The following is a 15,020-nucleotide window of genomic DNA, read 5'->3' as shown; positions in this document are numbered from 1 at the left end:
TGTAGTAGCAGCAGTTTTTAATTTACCAAAACCAGGCATCTATTAGCAACAGAACATACACAAAAATATCTTTGTTTATACAAATAAAATTAGGTTTTTAATATTCACAAAGTAACATAAAAGAGCGACATTTTTCTTCACATTGATAATTATTAGTCAGAGCAGTTGTGATATAAAAGCTGTGTAAGCATTCAGTCAAGCACCATGGCAGACAGTGCATTAAGATCTCTCATGAATGGATGATTAGATAGTATTTGATCAATCTTCTGTCTTTGATCATAGTCAGGAAAAATTTTGATCAGGGCTTGTCTTAGCTGGGCTGTTTCTGAGGGAGATCTCTGTGGTGGAATTGCTGGACAAGGCTCTGTGTTTTCTTCTAGTGGAAGCAATGGGGATGAACGATCATCATCATCGTGCACTCTGCCCCCAGGCTGTCGACTGCTACTGCTCACTTTGGGGAGGAATGAGGGTGTCTCAGAAAAATATTGTCCACTGCTCTGTAAAGCCTTGTGTGTTGACCAGGAATCTCTGTGAAACAAAATAAAAAAAAATTAATTAATTAAGCTAAAGGACATGCTAGCTGTAGTTCTCTCTATATATGAGAGAGATTCAAGTGTGTATAACAAACTTCCCTGCTGCTCAGCCAGCTACTGACTGGAATCAAATGACAAGCATTCTTTCAAAGTGAAACAAAACAGGAGGCATAACAGATCTCAATATATGAATCTGGCACAACTAACATTAATATCACCCAGAAATAGCCTCAATATGCTGTGAGTCCTTAGTTGGCAAATTACAGCAAATTTTAGGAAGGTATAGATAAAAGAGATACATTGAATACATGCACACTGACGTGGAGCATGTGAAAATGCTGACAGACCAGTTCCAAGACTGCTTCACAAGACTATTCTTCATGTACTTTTGCTCTGGACTGAGCTGTGCTCATATTTAGATCAGGGCCTTGCTTCCCTTGTATGGTATCCTTAACAGGCCAATGAAGATGTTTCAGCAATCTCAGGATTTGAATACTCTTAATTATTGCAATTCATTTCAGACTTTAAAAAGTTTTGCTACTCTATGCACTGCTAGCACTACAAAAAATTAAGGTCAGTCTACTTCAGATGCCAGCAGATACCAGGGAAATGTGAAGTGGAACTCATGTTACAGTCTAGTTTCCTACCACCAAGTGAAACAGTACCTAAATTACAGAGCTCTATTTTAAAAGCATTTGGGTTATGACACCTCCAGTTACTCAGTGTGGAAAGGTTTTCTAAGTGCTGAAGATTCTAATAGTTTCTGGTCTTGTTCCTGGTGCCATTTATGCTTTCTGCATCATTTAAATCATGTAGAAAAGTCACAGGGAAGGAACTAAATTAACTCTTGGCAATGGCAGCTTTTCTCTGTTCTTCCTGGTTCTCCCCCACCCAGCCCAATCCCAAAACAAACACCAAAGCCTACTTCCAGTTCCAAATTTACAGATAAGAAACCAAGCTCTTCTGTGGTCTTCACACAAGACTCTCTCCATTTCTACGATCATCACACTCACCTACCTCAGAACGCTCAGTTTTCATTTTACTTCTCTCAGACACAGGCAGGTAAAACACAGTGTTCCAAATAACATCTCAAAGGTTTTGTACGAGAGCTTGAATATTCAGCATTTCCTTCTGGAGTACTAGCACTGCACTTGCTTTTTTAAAGTCAACACACTAATTTTCAAATCAGCTTGTAATCTATGGTATAAAAATGTTCTACTTTCCTCAAATATTTACAATAGATGAGATTCTTGCTTATTCTTTGTATTAATCCTTAAGAATAGGTTCCCTTTTCTATTGAAAATTTTTAAGTTACCTCCCTTGTTTTTAAAAGCCCTCTCAATACTCCTCAGAATTCTTAGCATTTCTAATTCCTAAACTGGTGAAAGAACAGGATATTATTTTCTTGTGCAAAAGAGCAAACTAATCCTCAAATCTTGGCAGTTCGTGCAAAGCAAATTCATACTTTAAATATGTCCACATTTCAAAAGTACATTGATCTTAAATGAACAATTTATGTTCATTAATATTTATAATTATAATAATTATATTACTCCAATACAAACAGATTTAATAACAATGCCTCCAAAATTGTTTTGGCAAGAGTAAGGTACCCTCAACCATGAGGTGAAGTGTCTCTCCTGTAGCAAAAAAACCTGAGTGCAGGGTGTTTGTAGCACCTATCGTCCCACTAGGAAGAAGTGACCAACCAAGGTGTCTTAGGTAACATCAGTGTAATTAACAACACATACCCACATCTCTGGCACCTTTGGGTGCTGTTAACACACCCGTGCATGAAAGCCACCACAGCCAAATCTCAGCAGAAGCTTTTGTCATACTTATCTCAGCTCTCAGAGAGATCTCAGAGGCAAATGTCACCAGCAGTTTCTGAACGAACTGAAGTAACAGGAAACATGTGATTTATTGGGGTTTTTTTTGTTAAACTGCTACATGCTACAGTGTTCCTGCTTAACTTTACTGTGCTTTACAGGTGTGTGAGTGAAGCAGGAGAACAGTTTATTTCAAATGTGAAATAACTGTGTCAAACAAAAGTGAAAACAGTGTTTATACCTAGAACAGCCTTCACTTCGAAGGAAGTCATCTAATCTGGGTCCATTTCTTCCCAAAGGATCATCAGGAACCATAAATATGTCACCAGCAAAAGTGTACTGGAGCAACCTGCAAGAGAGTTCTTTTAAATAACAAGGTATTTCACCCTTGTTGTCCTTCACCTTTGTAGCACAGGACGAATTTCCTTAGAGTAGACACCACATCAGGAGTCCCTGAAGACTAATTAGTAAACCCAACTAAGACACAACCAGCATTTCCTGTCTAATTCCATGGGAGCTGTGAACTCTCCCTATTACACTGCAGAACAGAGCTTTCCCTTTTTTTTTTTTTTACAGCAACTGTTTTATGACAGAAGATTTGCAACAAGATCACTGTGGAATTTTCTAGGTGATCAGAGATTTCTTGGTTGTTCTAACTCCTTTTCCTTGCAAGAATCTTCAGTCATGTAGCTGAAAAGCTTGTGTTAGCAGAATGCCACACAACTAGCAAATATAGTACCAAATGCTTACAGTTAAGACACAAAACTGTTTTTCTGGAATCACTCTGGGACAGGTAGAAATCAACATAAAAAAACCAAAACAACACAATCCAGTTCAACTGAAATTTGTCTGCAAGGAGAAGACTTGGTACAGTGGAATTTCCCCAGAAGTAAAACTAATACCAGATGTTAACATAACCTCTTAAAAAACCACAGACTCAAGATGCCACACCAAGTATTCTTGCTAAAGTTCTGTGGAAGAACAGAACCTGACTTGGGTAGAATTCACTCAAGAAATTATGTAAATGCCTACATGATTAGCCAGCATCAACTCCATGGTCTCACAGCTGTACTGTCAATCCAGGACAAGTTTTTAGTTCCTTATTTCATTAGAGCTAGACTGACTCCAGCCACTGTAACAGATGCACCCTCAGAAAATGTCAGGGACACTGAGGGATTAGTGGGAAATTTTACTAACAAGATCACACCTCAGCAGTAAAATAACCTGATTTAACTGAAACTGGAAAAAAAAATCCCAAACACCCAAACCCAACAAACAAGAAGAAACAAGCAGAAACAAAGTCCACAAGATGAAGCAGGAATATCTGGTAATGAAGTGAACTCATCTAAACCCAAAGACCAACTGCAGGGAAATGGCTACATGGATATGCTACAAGAGTTCATTTTGTTTAGCTGTGAAAATCTGTCCCACTTGAGTAAAGAGTGATTGATTCTAAATAATTAAAAGTGACACTACATCCTCATCAGCTATCATGTCTCCCTGAAAAAAAATGAGCTTCCAGACAAGAGGGGCTGTGAAAGTGGACTGCTCAAACAAGATCCAACACTGACCTTCAGAAGTGACACACATGCTGTTACACCAAGCTCCTGCTTATGAGAGCAATTAACACACATACATGACAGAATATATGAATAACAAGGATATTAGACTACTCAACACATGACCGTAAGGCCATGAATCACCACAGTGAGTCAGAGTACTTTGTTTGGATCTACCAGAACTGCATGACAGATTAATTAAAGATAGCAAAATCCCACATGTAGGTAGAATGCCTACAACTGCAAGGACAGCCACCCTTTTAAGATTTCACAGAAATTCAATAATTACCTTTTCTGAATAATTTCTCTCCAGGCAAATGACTCTGTCACAAATTCTCTGAAGTTGTCATTAGTCACAATAACACCTCCAGTTTTAGCAGCAAGGTGTAATAAAAATCTGTAAAATTAATTTCAAAGATCACTAAGATAGTTTGTTTTGCTGAAAACAATCCAAAGACTTAGAAAATGAAACATTTTATCATCCCAAAGTAATCTATTTGCATGAAAACAAGCACCTTGATTACCAGAAATTACTGGTTTTACCCACCTTAAACTTACAACAATGTTTTTGGTAGCATGCACTTATATAGTGCAGCAGTCTTTATGGGATGTTTTCTTCCCCATTAAAAAAACCCAAGCAAACAAACCCATAGAAGCAAAGGCCCCCAAACCCCATGGTGTAAATATTTGGACAGATAAATGGCATGCTTTGTGCAGTTATTACACAATCCAACACAAACTCATTTCTATATACTTTTTTGCTTAGTGTTAATGCATATTAGTGGTTTGCTCTGTCAACACTTCTTAAAAAGTCTTCTGTTAAACTATGACAAAACAACTACTGATTTATTAAGAAAAAAAATGTTTGCTTTCTGTTACAATGTCTCTGAAAACACATTTTTTGCCATTTGAAACAATTCTAGCCACAAGATAATGGATGGTGTCCTTTTAAAGGAAAGTGCATGCTTTTAACAAAAGTGCAAATATGTTATTACAAGACTTATTTCCACAGTAATCTCAACTGCACTGCCAGAGCATTACTTATGAAAGGCTGGGTATATATAAAACATTAATGAAGTACTAGGCAACTCCCACAGACTCCTAAAGCTTACTGTGTCTTGTTCACTGACAGATGATCCCCACATTTTAAAGTTGGTCTTTGGTGGTCAAATGAACTTGGAAGTTCACTGGCTTATGCATTGTTGCAAATACACTGCTCCAAATACACAGCAAGGTTTGTGTGCCAACATGGCATCAAGAAGAAAATGGAGCTAAAAACTAACTGACCAGCAGCTGATTTGTGCCCCAAGAATAAAGGCAGTTCAGGGATAGAGTGATGACCAGGAAAGCATAAAAACATTACTGGAAGATTAATTTCTTCAGCCAGCCAATTTTTTTTTTTAATTGCCATGAAAATTTGTAGTTCTCCTTGACTTTCTGAATACATAGTAGCGTTTCCTACAACAGTGAAATAATGTAACAGATGTAAAACTCAGGTTGGATGCATAGCTCTGTCTAGAAAGGCTGCAGAACTAGCTAACAGAACTGCTCATGAAATATTGAGCTTTTACAAGCATTAGTCAGATGCTTAAGAAGACTTTAAAACGACGTATATTCTGTACCTGTCATCATGAGCAGCAATTCTTGCTCCTAAAACCATCCTTGCAGGGGTTAAAGACAATATTCCAACATCCTCGAGCTGCGTTAAGAAATTCTGCTCTGTTAAAACATGATTTGACAATTAGTCTGAGATAAAATTACCAGAGATAAGATTGGCTATTTTTGTACCAATTAAGCTATAGAAATGTCATTGATAGCTGAAGAATTACTCATACCATATAAAAATGGGGAAGAGGAAGTCAAAACTAGAAATTAAAGAGCAAACAAAAACCAACCCAAAAAGGCCTCCACTGATGGCACACCTGTCAGCTTAAGGAGCATTTCAGGGTCTCACACTGTGTATGGAAAGCAAATTACTCATGCTGAGCAGCCAGACTGCTCCTGCTCAACATTTGATGAAACATTCCTTCTCCATTCATTCTTCACAGAAGTCCCAAAGAAATAGTTACAGTCTGGTTTAATTAAGGAAACATTAGGAAATGTCCCTCACCTGTAATGGAAGGGTCACGTCTTGTTCTCCACTGTGGAACAAACACAGTAATATTCCTGTGGCCACGTTTCCAAAAGTAGTCAACAGCTATTGCAATTCCTCTACAGGAGAAGAACTTCCTTAGACCATGACTGAGGGGAAACAAAAAGAAGGGAGATTAAATTCACCAGGGTTTTAATACCAGGAAAAGAAAGAAAATGGAACAAAACCCTGCAAAGTGAAGCTGAAAGTCCCACATAGAGCCTCAGGAAAAGAAAAGGCAGATGGGTGTTAAAGATAAGGAATCTTCTAAATGGAAAGAGCTCTTCAGCAGAAGAAGATAACAGATACATCACTTTGCAACTTTATAGCTCAGTCTCCTTTCAGTTTCCTGAGCACAACAACAATGGAGTAATCAGAAGCAGGTTTCGCTTTAAAAAAGAGGCCCATAGTGATGGTTTCTGAACTCTATTGAGTATAGATTAAAACTGTAACAATCCAACAGTGCAGTAGTTCCAAATACAGTCCTACGACAAAACAGAACACCTTTGGTGCAACTGATTACCAAGGATTACATCTGAACAGCTCTCTGATAACTATCAGGGCCTCCTCTCTCATTCCAACAGTCTGAACAATTGTTCTGAAACAAATAATGTAATTTCTTTGAAGAAATATTTTCAAAACATTGTATTTTGGCATTAATTTTTTTTCTCAATTAAAAAATGTAAGATATTCATTATCTGTTTTTACAACTCCCTTAAGTGACTTTCCAGAAAAACCAGCACCTGCCTAAAATGAGGGGACACAAAGACTTGAATTGATGACTTTGTGAGGCCCTTCCCAACTGGAATTATCCCTATGACCCTATTTGCCTGTTTAAACACATGGCACAATTAAATGTCTAACCAGACTCCAGCATTTCCATAGAGGCTGCACTTAGACAAAACAAAGATATGATTCCCTAGAAAAGACACACTGATCGAGCACTGATGGCATGAACAGCCAAAGCATTTCTTGCAAAATAGTGCATAATCTACGTTTTTAATTAGATGCCAAATCACTACAAAGTACTTTTAACAGTAAGTGAGCAAGTGGTATTCCTTTTTTAAACCAGTCTCCCAAATAACAGGCAAGTGCTATTAACTTGCTATTAACTAGCTACTATTAACCCCAATAGTAAGGCCTGTTAGTTTTGAACAGAATCCTATTTTTAAACTCTAGTTTAACCTACCAAGAAATCTTCCCACCATAATGGTCTTTAAAAGATTTCCATGAAAATATTTTACAGTGAAACTCAGCCTTTGGTAGCATTCATTTATCCTTTTCCAGTTTTGTAAATTCTGTAAAAATAGATTTACATTTTGATAAACATATTTAAGGTTCTCTGAATTTTGAGAGAAATTCTTTATGTAGAAAGGCAGAAAAATGAATAAGTCATATCCGAAATATAAAAGCCAAAAAAATAGAATTTTCAGAGGGAAAAAAAAAATACTATGCCACAGCTGCCGTTAATAAAAAAAAAAGCATTCTTGGTGTCAAGAACAGTCAAAAAAGGAAGGCAACTTTCATAGAAAAGTTACTCTTGGTATCTTCTAGGATATAAATTATTGGGATGACGACTGCATTTAAAGTTTAAGTTAGGCATCCTATTAATTAAAATGGAAAATTCTGTTAAAATATTTTCAATGAATTAATGGTTCTCAACTGGACTTCAAGAAATGCAGAGGTCTCAATATTCATGTCAAAATTTATGCTTTCTCTGCTTGTTCATCCTCCTGTTTTAGAGCTCCAAGCTGGCTGAACTACCATGTACTGTTCTTTAAGGGTTTTGAAGCTTAGAAAACCAGCTCCTAATTTGTCCTGAATGATCACAAAATCCTGCTCTGCTACAACTTAAAAACATACAAATAGCAGCAACTTTATCAAATAACATGTAGATTTAATGTAAGCTATAATATGAAAAAAAAGTCACCCAATTAAATTAAATAAGAAATGTTTTAACTGAGTTAGATAAACATCTGAAGGGACAGCAAATCACCACAGCAAGATGGTCTTTTCAAGATATCCACCACAAAGACTGCATCTGTTCTCCAAATGCCATTGCAAATACTGGCTTTGCCTGTCCCGGTTCTTTAAAATCCTGTGAAGACCCTACACAAAGGTATTTCCTAAATTAAACAAAGATGATCACAAGCAGCAAAGAGCAAGGGACATGTAACATTTTCCCTTTAGTTTGTACCTAAAGTAAATACTGTCGCAAATGAGTGGTTTGGCTGCTTAAAGAAACACCGTCAAAGGTATTGCCAAAGGCGGGGTTTGATATGAATTTGTGAAAATATGGCTTTACAGAGTTTGAAGGCAATGTTCACTCTTGTGAACTTGTGAAGACTAAGTTCATTATTTACTGCGCAGGTTAGGGCATACAAAGATCAAATCAGAATCAGTTTGTACTGATTTACACAGAAGCAGGAATGCAGAAGGGGGTGAGGGTGCAAAGCATATGGGTGCAAAGATAAGGGTACAAAAGGGTTTAGCAGCACTTAATCATCGAATACTTAAGCATTGACAAAGCAATTCCACAGGGCTCACTATAGTTATAACAACGACTTAACTGTAGATTTGAGGCAGTGCCATTCATACCGTGATCAATTCACACACGCAGGTACACAGTGTGAACACCTAGTTCTCTGTGCTAAAGGAACTCATCAACAAATTGCACTCAGCGTCAGTGAAATGCTCACACCAAGCTCCTTTGCCTTTCCCAACAGAAAAGGGTCACACCTCAGGAAGCATGGAGAGGTGTGTGGGAGCTTTGTCACCAGGAACAGTGCTCTGAGTATGACAAAGGTGAGGATCTGTGAACTCTGAGCAGGGTCCCACTCCAGGGAGCGCTGGCACAGCTGCTGATCCCCAGGACAGCTCAAAGGGACTCAGAACTGCTGGCTACAGGGCCACAGGATGACTGACTTTGACCAGCAGTAAGTGTCCCCCCAGCCACAACCCAGCTCGGTAATTCCTGGGCTTTCTTCCCCAAAGCACAGGAACAATGGTGCCATTTGGGCTTTGGTTCAGGTAAATAGTTTACCAAGGCTTCAAAGGATAATTGCTTACCCTTTGTTTCCCACCTTGTCTGGGCACCTGATGTTTCTGATTGGATGCACCACCACAAGTACATATTATTTACAAACTATTCTAGGAAGATATAATTCCATTCAATTATTCTTTCATTCTGAGTTTCTTCCACATTTTAATAAAATTTAAATTATCCAACAACTGGATGTGGCAGTCTGCCCTCAAAAGGCCTGTTTCCAGCATACAAAACCAGGTAATTAAAAAAAATACTTGTTAGCAGCTAGGGTAAACTCTGGGCATTCTCTCATTCCACAAGCAACCTGAGACAACGTGATAACAGAACAACGCGCTGCACGTGCCAAAAGAAAATATTCTACAGCTTTTGCAGCTTTCTAGACTTATGACATGAGGCAAGCACTGATTCATGAACCCATATAGCATTAGTCTAAGCAAGTGGGTGATGCATGAATACCCACACCCCCATCAAAAACGGGGGCCAAAAGAACCCTGAACTAGCATAGAACTGAACTGTATGGAAGCAGTTCTCAAGGTATTGAGAAGTAGAATTGAGAACAATTCAAGGCAATTTTGCAAACAACTCTTCACTTTATGAAATGCAAGAAATGAATGAGGCTTTATTTAACCAGAGGAAAGCTGCAGAATACCTACATGATCAAAGCAACTGGCCCCCAAGCATTGATTATTTAGTAGGACATGTTAATATCTCAATGGGTCTGCTGTTTTGAGGCAGCTCTGTCCTTTACATTTCATAACCAATTTTCATTTGGTTGGGTAGAAGGCACTAGTTGTTATATAACCTTTTTGGGGGACTGTGGGTCAATAGCACCCAGCTACTATGCCCTACTGAAATGTGGGGTGTGTGCAGCCAATCCACTGGGTTGCATAAAAGAAATAGTGTAATCTCAGTAATGCACTATAGCTGGTAAATATACATATATACATTTGCAAAAAATAACAGAATCCAAGCAATGCAATGCTGTTGGAGGAGAAATATGTTACTACTAAATGATAACCTCCATTTTAAAACTACAAGATATTAAGAGCACAAAAAAATTCCCCAAATCCAAATCACTTAAGTTGACAATAATTTAGCCTCGTTGTTAGGCACTGGCAAAGCAAATTAAATGTTATGCATAACACTGATTGCAACAGAGCAAAGCTTGCCTTGAGATTACTTCTGACTGAAATGTTACATTGAGCTGAACACTGGTGATTCAAAGCAGGTTACTCTGAAATGACACAACTGTGTACATGCACACCAAAAACCTAGCTAGCCAAACCTTACCACATGCCACTGAAACCTCTTAGCCCCCATTTAATCTGAAAGTTCATTGAACTGTTAATAAAAGGATAGCTGAAAAGAACCATACTTACGAAATTGCAACATTGCTTCCATCAATAATGATATGTTTTAAATATGGTTTTCCAGGTTCATTTATCAACTCCAGTTTGTATGGCTTCTTCAGAGAGTCCAAAAATCTTTGAACTCCAGTAACTGAATGATCTGGATGTGGTCCCACTGTGTCTCTGTCTGGATTTGAAGGGTGTTTTTGTGAAAACAGTAACCGGTCTGGGACAGGATTGTCACCATGTGAGGTCTGGGAGAGGCGCTGGTGGAGAGGCCTTGCTTGAGAAGAGCTGCAGTGTCCCAGCTGCTCCTCAGAACCAGGCTGGCTGTTCTGCACCGTTGAGGGCCTTGCAGATTTTTGCTGAAATGCAGTTTTACTCTTACTTGAGATATGCTGCACATCTGAGCTCCCTCTGGCTACAAAGCCAACATCCTTTAGAGCCCCAGCGTGCACAGTGCTGAAAGTTACCTCACCATCAGTTTCTATATTGCTTGACCTTGAGTTGCGATTCTTACCAGGGGCACGAACATCTCTCTGTTTATGGCCCAGAACTGAATTTTTGCTGGGAGGGGATTTGCATAGCAATCTATGCATTTTATCTTCTGCATCAACTTGTGTGTCTGGATCATCTCTTACTTGGTGGTATTCATTTTTTGCCTCCTTTGAAGTATGACTGGATTTAAGTGGACTTTTATTCCTAGAAATGCCTTTGTCTTCTACCTTTTGTGAATTACTTACATTATTTCCTAAAGGAAGACTGACAGTTCTAGCCTTTTGAGATGATTGTTCATGTTCTTTTTTAAACTTCAAATTTTCCTTTTCAATTTCTTCTAGCAATATTAATGGTTCCACAGATTGTCCTAGGATACCGATAACCTTTTCTACAATATTTTGGGAATATCCCATTGTTCTGAAAAAGTTCACAAGAATCTTATATTCCATTTCCTCAGTGAGAGCATCACCTTCTTTAAGGCAGTAAGTAGGACCATCTGATTCATTGCAGCTATCCAAAACCAGATCAATAACTGCATCAGGGTCCGAAGGATTCTTACGTAAAGCAGATTTCACTTGCGGATCATTTTCCAAAGAGAAATGCTTCTTAGGGAGCCTTTCCTCCTCATCAGAGGACCTTCTTTTACATGACGGCCTCTCTTTAAAGGCCACTGCCTCTAACAGAGGATCCTTTATGGGAACAAATCTTGTTTCAGAAGCATCAGAAAACACAGTGTCCATTTGCTTTGTAAGCTCAGTTACAGGTGTGCCAGCACTGCTTCTTGCTTCCTCCCCACCTGCCCTTCCTTCTCTGTTTGCAGGAATGACTTTGGAGGTGCTGTTCTGTCCAAGCTGCTGTGGGCTTTCAGAGCCTGTGAGATCTATGATGTCAATCTTCGCTTCAGAAACAGCAGTGTGGGTAAGAGCTAGGAGCTCTCTTTTTAGTGCACTAGGCAAAATCAGTAAATCCATTGTATACTTATCTGCATGTGCTTCCACAAATTGTCTGAACTGCTTTTTAATCTCCGATTCATTGTCGTTTAATAAGCTTTCATTATTCTCAAAAAGCTTCACAAACTGCTGCACGTGACTTTGAGCCATAACAACAGCTTCTGCACCCCCCTTAATACTGAGCAATCCCATTTCCAGCACTGTTACATCAGCACAGGTATCCTGAATAAGACTGTTGAGAAACAGGCTCTGTGCCCCAACGAAGATGCAGTGCATGTCCTTTGGGTAGTACTCCTTTTCTTCTAGCTCAGGTTCACACACTCCCTTGATGTACTCCTAAGAGGAGAAAGAGAGCAGAGTGAATAGTTGTGAAAACCTAATATATCCAGCTGGTTTTTACTAGGTCAGTAATGGACAGAAACATTGGAAAACAAAGCAAACTTAGCATAAGTCATGTCAGAAAGTCAACACTACCAGTAAACAGGACAATAGAAATAAAGCACCAATATCTAAAATGATTTTAAATAGATCTCATAGAACGCTCTTTTATATTCTCTTGTTTATATCTGATAGCAACAGGTAACTTAATTTGTAGATCAAGCAGTTTAAAATACAGAAGAGATTTATTTTCCTATCCCTATTGTTTGGTCAAGGAGAGCTCTTCATGAACAAATGCCTTTCACTAGAGTTCTACCTAGTCCATAAACCTGAACTTCTAAAAACTTTCAAAGTACATTTCCTAAGGCTTATCATGCCAGCAGCCATCCTATATTTTTGTTACTGACTGAGAAAACTCCAGGCCCCAGATACTTCTGTGTTCCTGAAGCTCAAGATTTTCAAATACACACACACAAAAATCAATCCCAGTGCTATTTCTGCCACCTGTAAGCTATACAGGTAAATCGGTAAATTCACTATACTACCTTGTTTTAAATGTGTCAACAGTTCAAAACTCTGTCAATATAGTATACTATTTATTTTTTCAGATAGCATTATTTTTCCCAAACTGCCTTCTTCTGTGCTTAAAATTCTTTAATATAGTGAAACTAGCTTCTAAGCTGCAGACACTGTATTTGCAGACTCCCATGTACACTACATATATTTACTCTCCAACAATAATTTTTTTTAAACGCAGCTGAGAACCACCAGAAGGTAATGAATAATTTCCTATCACATCGAGTTACATCATCACGGGTACAAGGCAGGCTGCCCCAGGAGCATATCAGCACAAAGTGCTTCTACAGCAAAACCCACAGGGCTACTCTCCACGCCCTGCTCATCACATGACTGCTTATGCAGAGCAACAAGATAACATAATTCGTGAAAAGGCTACTCTAAATCTAGGAACTTTCGTTTTTAACTAAGTAGCAATAGAGAACGTATACATTACCTGCGACTGATAAATTACAACACAAATTACTACCACCAAACCCTTCAAGGGAAGACAAGCAATTGTACTCTCTATACAATAATTCCTCCAGACAGTGTCTGAAATCAAGTTTCTCATACCCTTTAAAGTAGAAAACATTTTTTTTATCTTGTTAGGAAAAGCAGCAATTAGAAAACGGAAATCTTGCGCTATTTATTTCTTGTGCTTTAATTTCCTGGAAAAAAAGGAAGTTGTGCTGCAGATGCCTGGAGAAGAATAGCTACCTGTAACAGCTTCTGGATTCTCTGAGCCCAGGCAAATTGATTTAAATTTCAGAGTCAAATAATTCAACCCCCTATATATTCACAGTATTTTCCTTACAGCTCACTGTAAGGAAGTGCATTACATGTTGAGGAACACGTGCATGACAGTTACCGAATCAAGTGTTTGAAAGCGGGCTGCCAAGTCTGAAATCAGTCACAAAACACACGCTGCGGATCCCCATGAACATCCGAGCGCAGTTAAACAAACAGACCGACCGACACCCGCATATCGAGATTTCGGGTTGGAAAGGGACCTTCAGCCTAGCTACGGCTCACACCAAAACGCTCAGCACATGATTCAAACAGCTGTGCTTGCCAGGCTCATTATGAGTAATATCAGTTTCAGCATCGCTGCTGAGAAACTCCCCCCAAAGGTTAGTTGTGCAAGACATTTAAACGCCTGAAGACACTCCACAGCAACTGCTGCCCCCTCCGAGACACAACCGGCACGGGCAGCGCTCTCACCTCATCAGAGCTGGGCTGAGGAGAGAACTATCTGCTCCAGCCTGGTGAGGCTGTTCAGGTCTGACAACTTCTACAGAAGGAAATAGCAGCCGCGTTAAGCGTTACTGAGAGCCTTGCCAACGAGCTGCCAAATGCCACAGAATAAGGGAACTCTGTAAGGGAAAACATGGCAACGCCCAAACAACTCCGAGGAATTTCTTGACTCCGGGAGGAAGAAGGAAAGCGAAACATTTTAATCTCTCTTTAAACCAAAACTCGGCCCATCCTCAGCCGCGGGCCGGACTCTTTCCCAACGCCGTGCCCGTGAACTTCGCACTTCCCAGCCGAGTTGTTTCGCTTTATTCCCTGCGCTTATGTCAACACGGCGGGAGACTCCCTGGCACCGGGCACACACCCACCTGCCGGAGCAGCGCCGTTCGGGTTCCTCCCGGGGCTTTTCCCCACCCTTCCTTTCCCCGCCCGGCCCCGCCGTGCCGCTGCGGCGGGCCCTCCGCCCGCACAGCCCGCACAGCCCGCACAGCCCGCACAGCCCGCCGGGCCCTACCTTGGCGCTGCTCACGGCCTTCGTGCAGCCCGCCAGCTGCACCCAGATCCTGGCGCTGGCGCTGGGCGGCTGCAGCGCGGGCCGCCAGTCCCCCTGCGCGCCCAGCACGGCCAGCCGCACCTCGAACAAGCCCTCGATGCGGTCCCGGCTGCGCTCCAGCAGGCGGCTCTTCTCGGCGGGGACGGTGAACTCATCCACGCGGGGCTCCGGCGCGGAGCCGTGCGGTGTGCGGCGGGCCGCCATCAGCGCGGGGCGCGCACTCCCATCGCTCCGGGAACAGCGACACCGGGAAACGCCGCACCGGCCGCGCGCGTCATCGGCCCGCGACGGCGCCGGGCAGCGCCCGCCCGCAGCCGCGCCGCCATGGTTAGCACCGGCGGCCTAGCCCCGCCCCCGACCAGCCTAGCCCCGCCCCCGGCCGGCC

The 15,020-nt window shown here is 40.7% G+C and overlaps 1 protein-coding gene across 2 annotated transcripts; it reads right to left on the bottom strand.

Moving 5' to 3' along the window:
- Window positions 1-14,980, bottom strand: N4BP1 (NEDD4 binding protein 1). 2 transcript variants are annotated; one of them, XM_064386416.1, is made up of 8 exons: window positions 14,597-14,980; window positions 10,478-12,231; window positions 6,032-6,162; window positions 5,544-5,640; window positions 4,211-4,318; window positions 2,604-2,711; window positions 2,372-2,429; window positions 388-528 (listed from the first exon to the last, which is right to left on the bottom strand). In XM_064386416.1, exons 1-7 carry the CDS (start codon window positions 14,837-14,839, stop codon window positions 2,408-2,410), a joined length of 2,463 nt encoding a protein of 820 aa, XP_064242486.1. In that variant the 5' UTR covers window positions 14,840-14,980; the 3' UTR covers window positions 388-528; window positions 2,372-2,407. The 2 variants fall into 2 exon arrangements, with proteins under 2 accessions (XP_064242485.1, XP_064242486.1); XM_064386415.1 differs by lacking the exon at window positions 2,372-2,429 and having other exon boundaries at window positions 1-528.
- Window positions 14,981-15,020: the final 40 nt, after the last annotated feature.

Source organism: Passer domesticus, chromosome 12 (assembly GCF_036417665.1).
Source record: "Passer domesticus isolate bPasDom1 chromosome 12, bPasDom1.hap1, whole genome shotgun sequence".
In the NCBI taxonomy this organism is placed as follows: Eukaryota; Metazoa; Chordata; class Aves; order Passeriformes; family Passeridae; genus Passer; species Passer domesticus.
The sequence above is the reverse complement of the archived record's forward strand: the minus strand, read 5'-3'. Positions and strand labels throughout refer to the sequence as shown.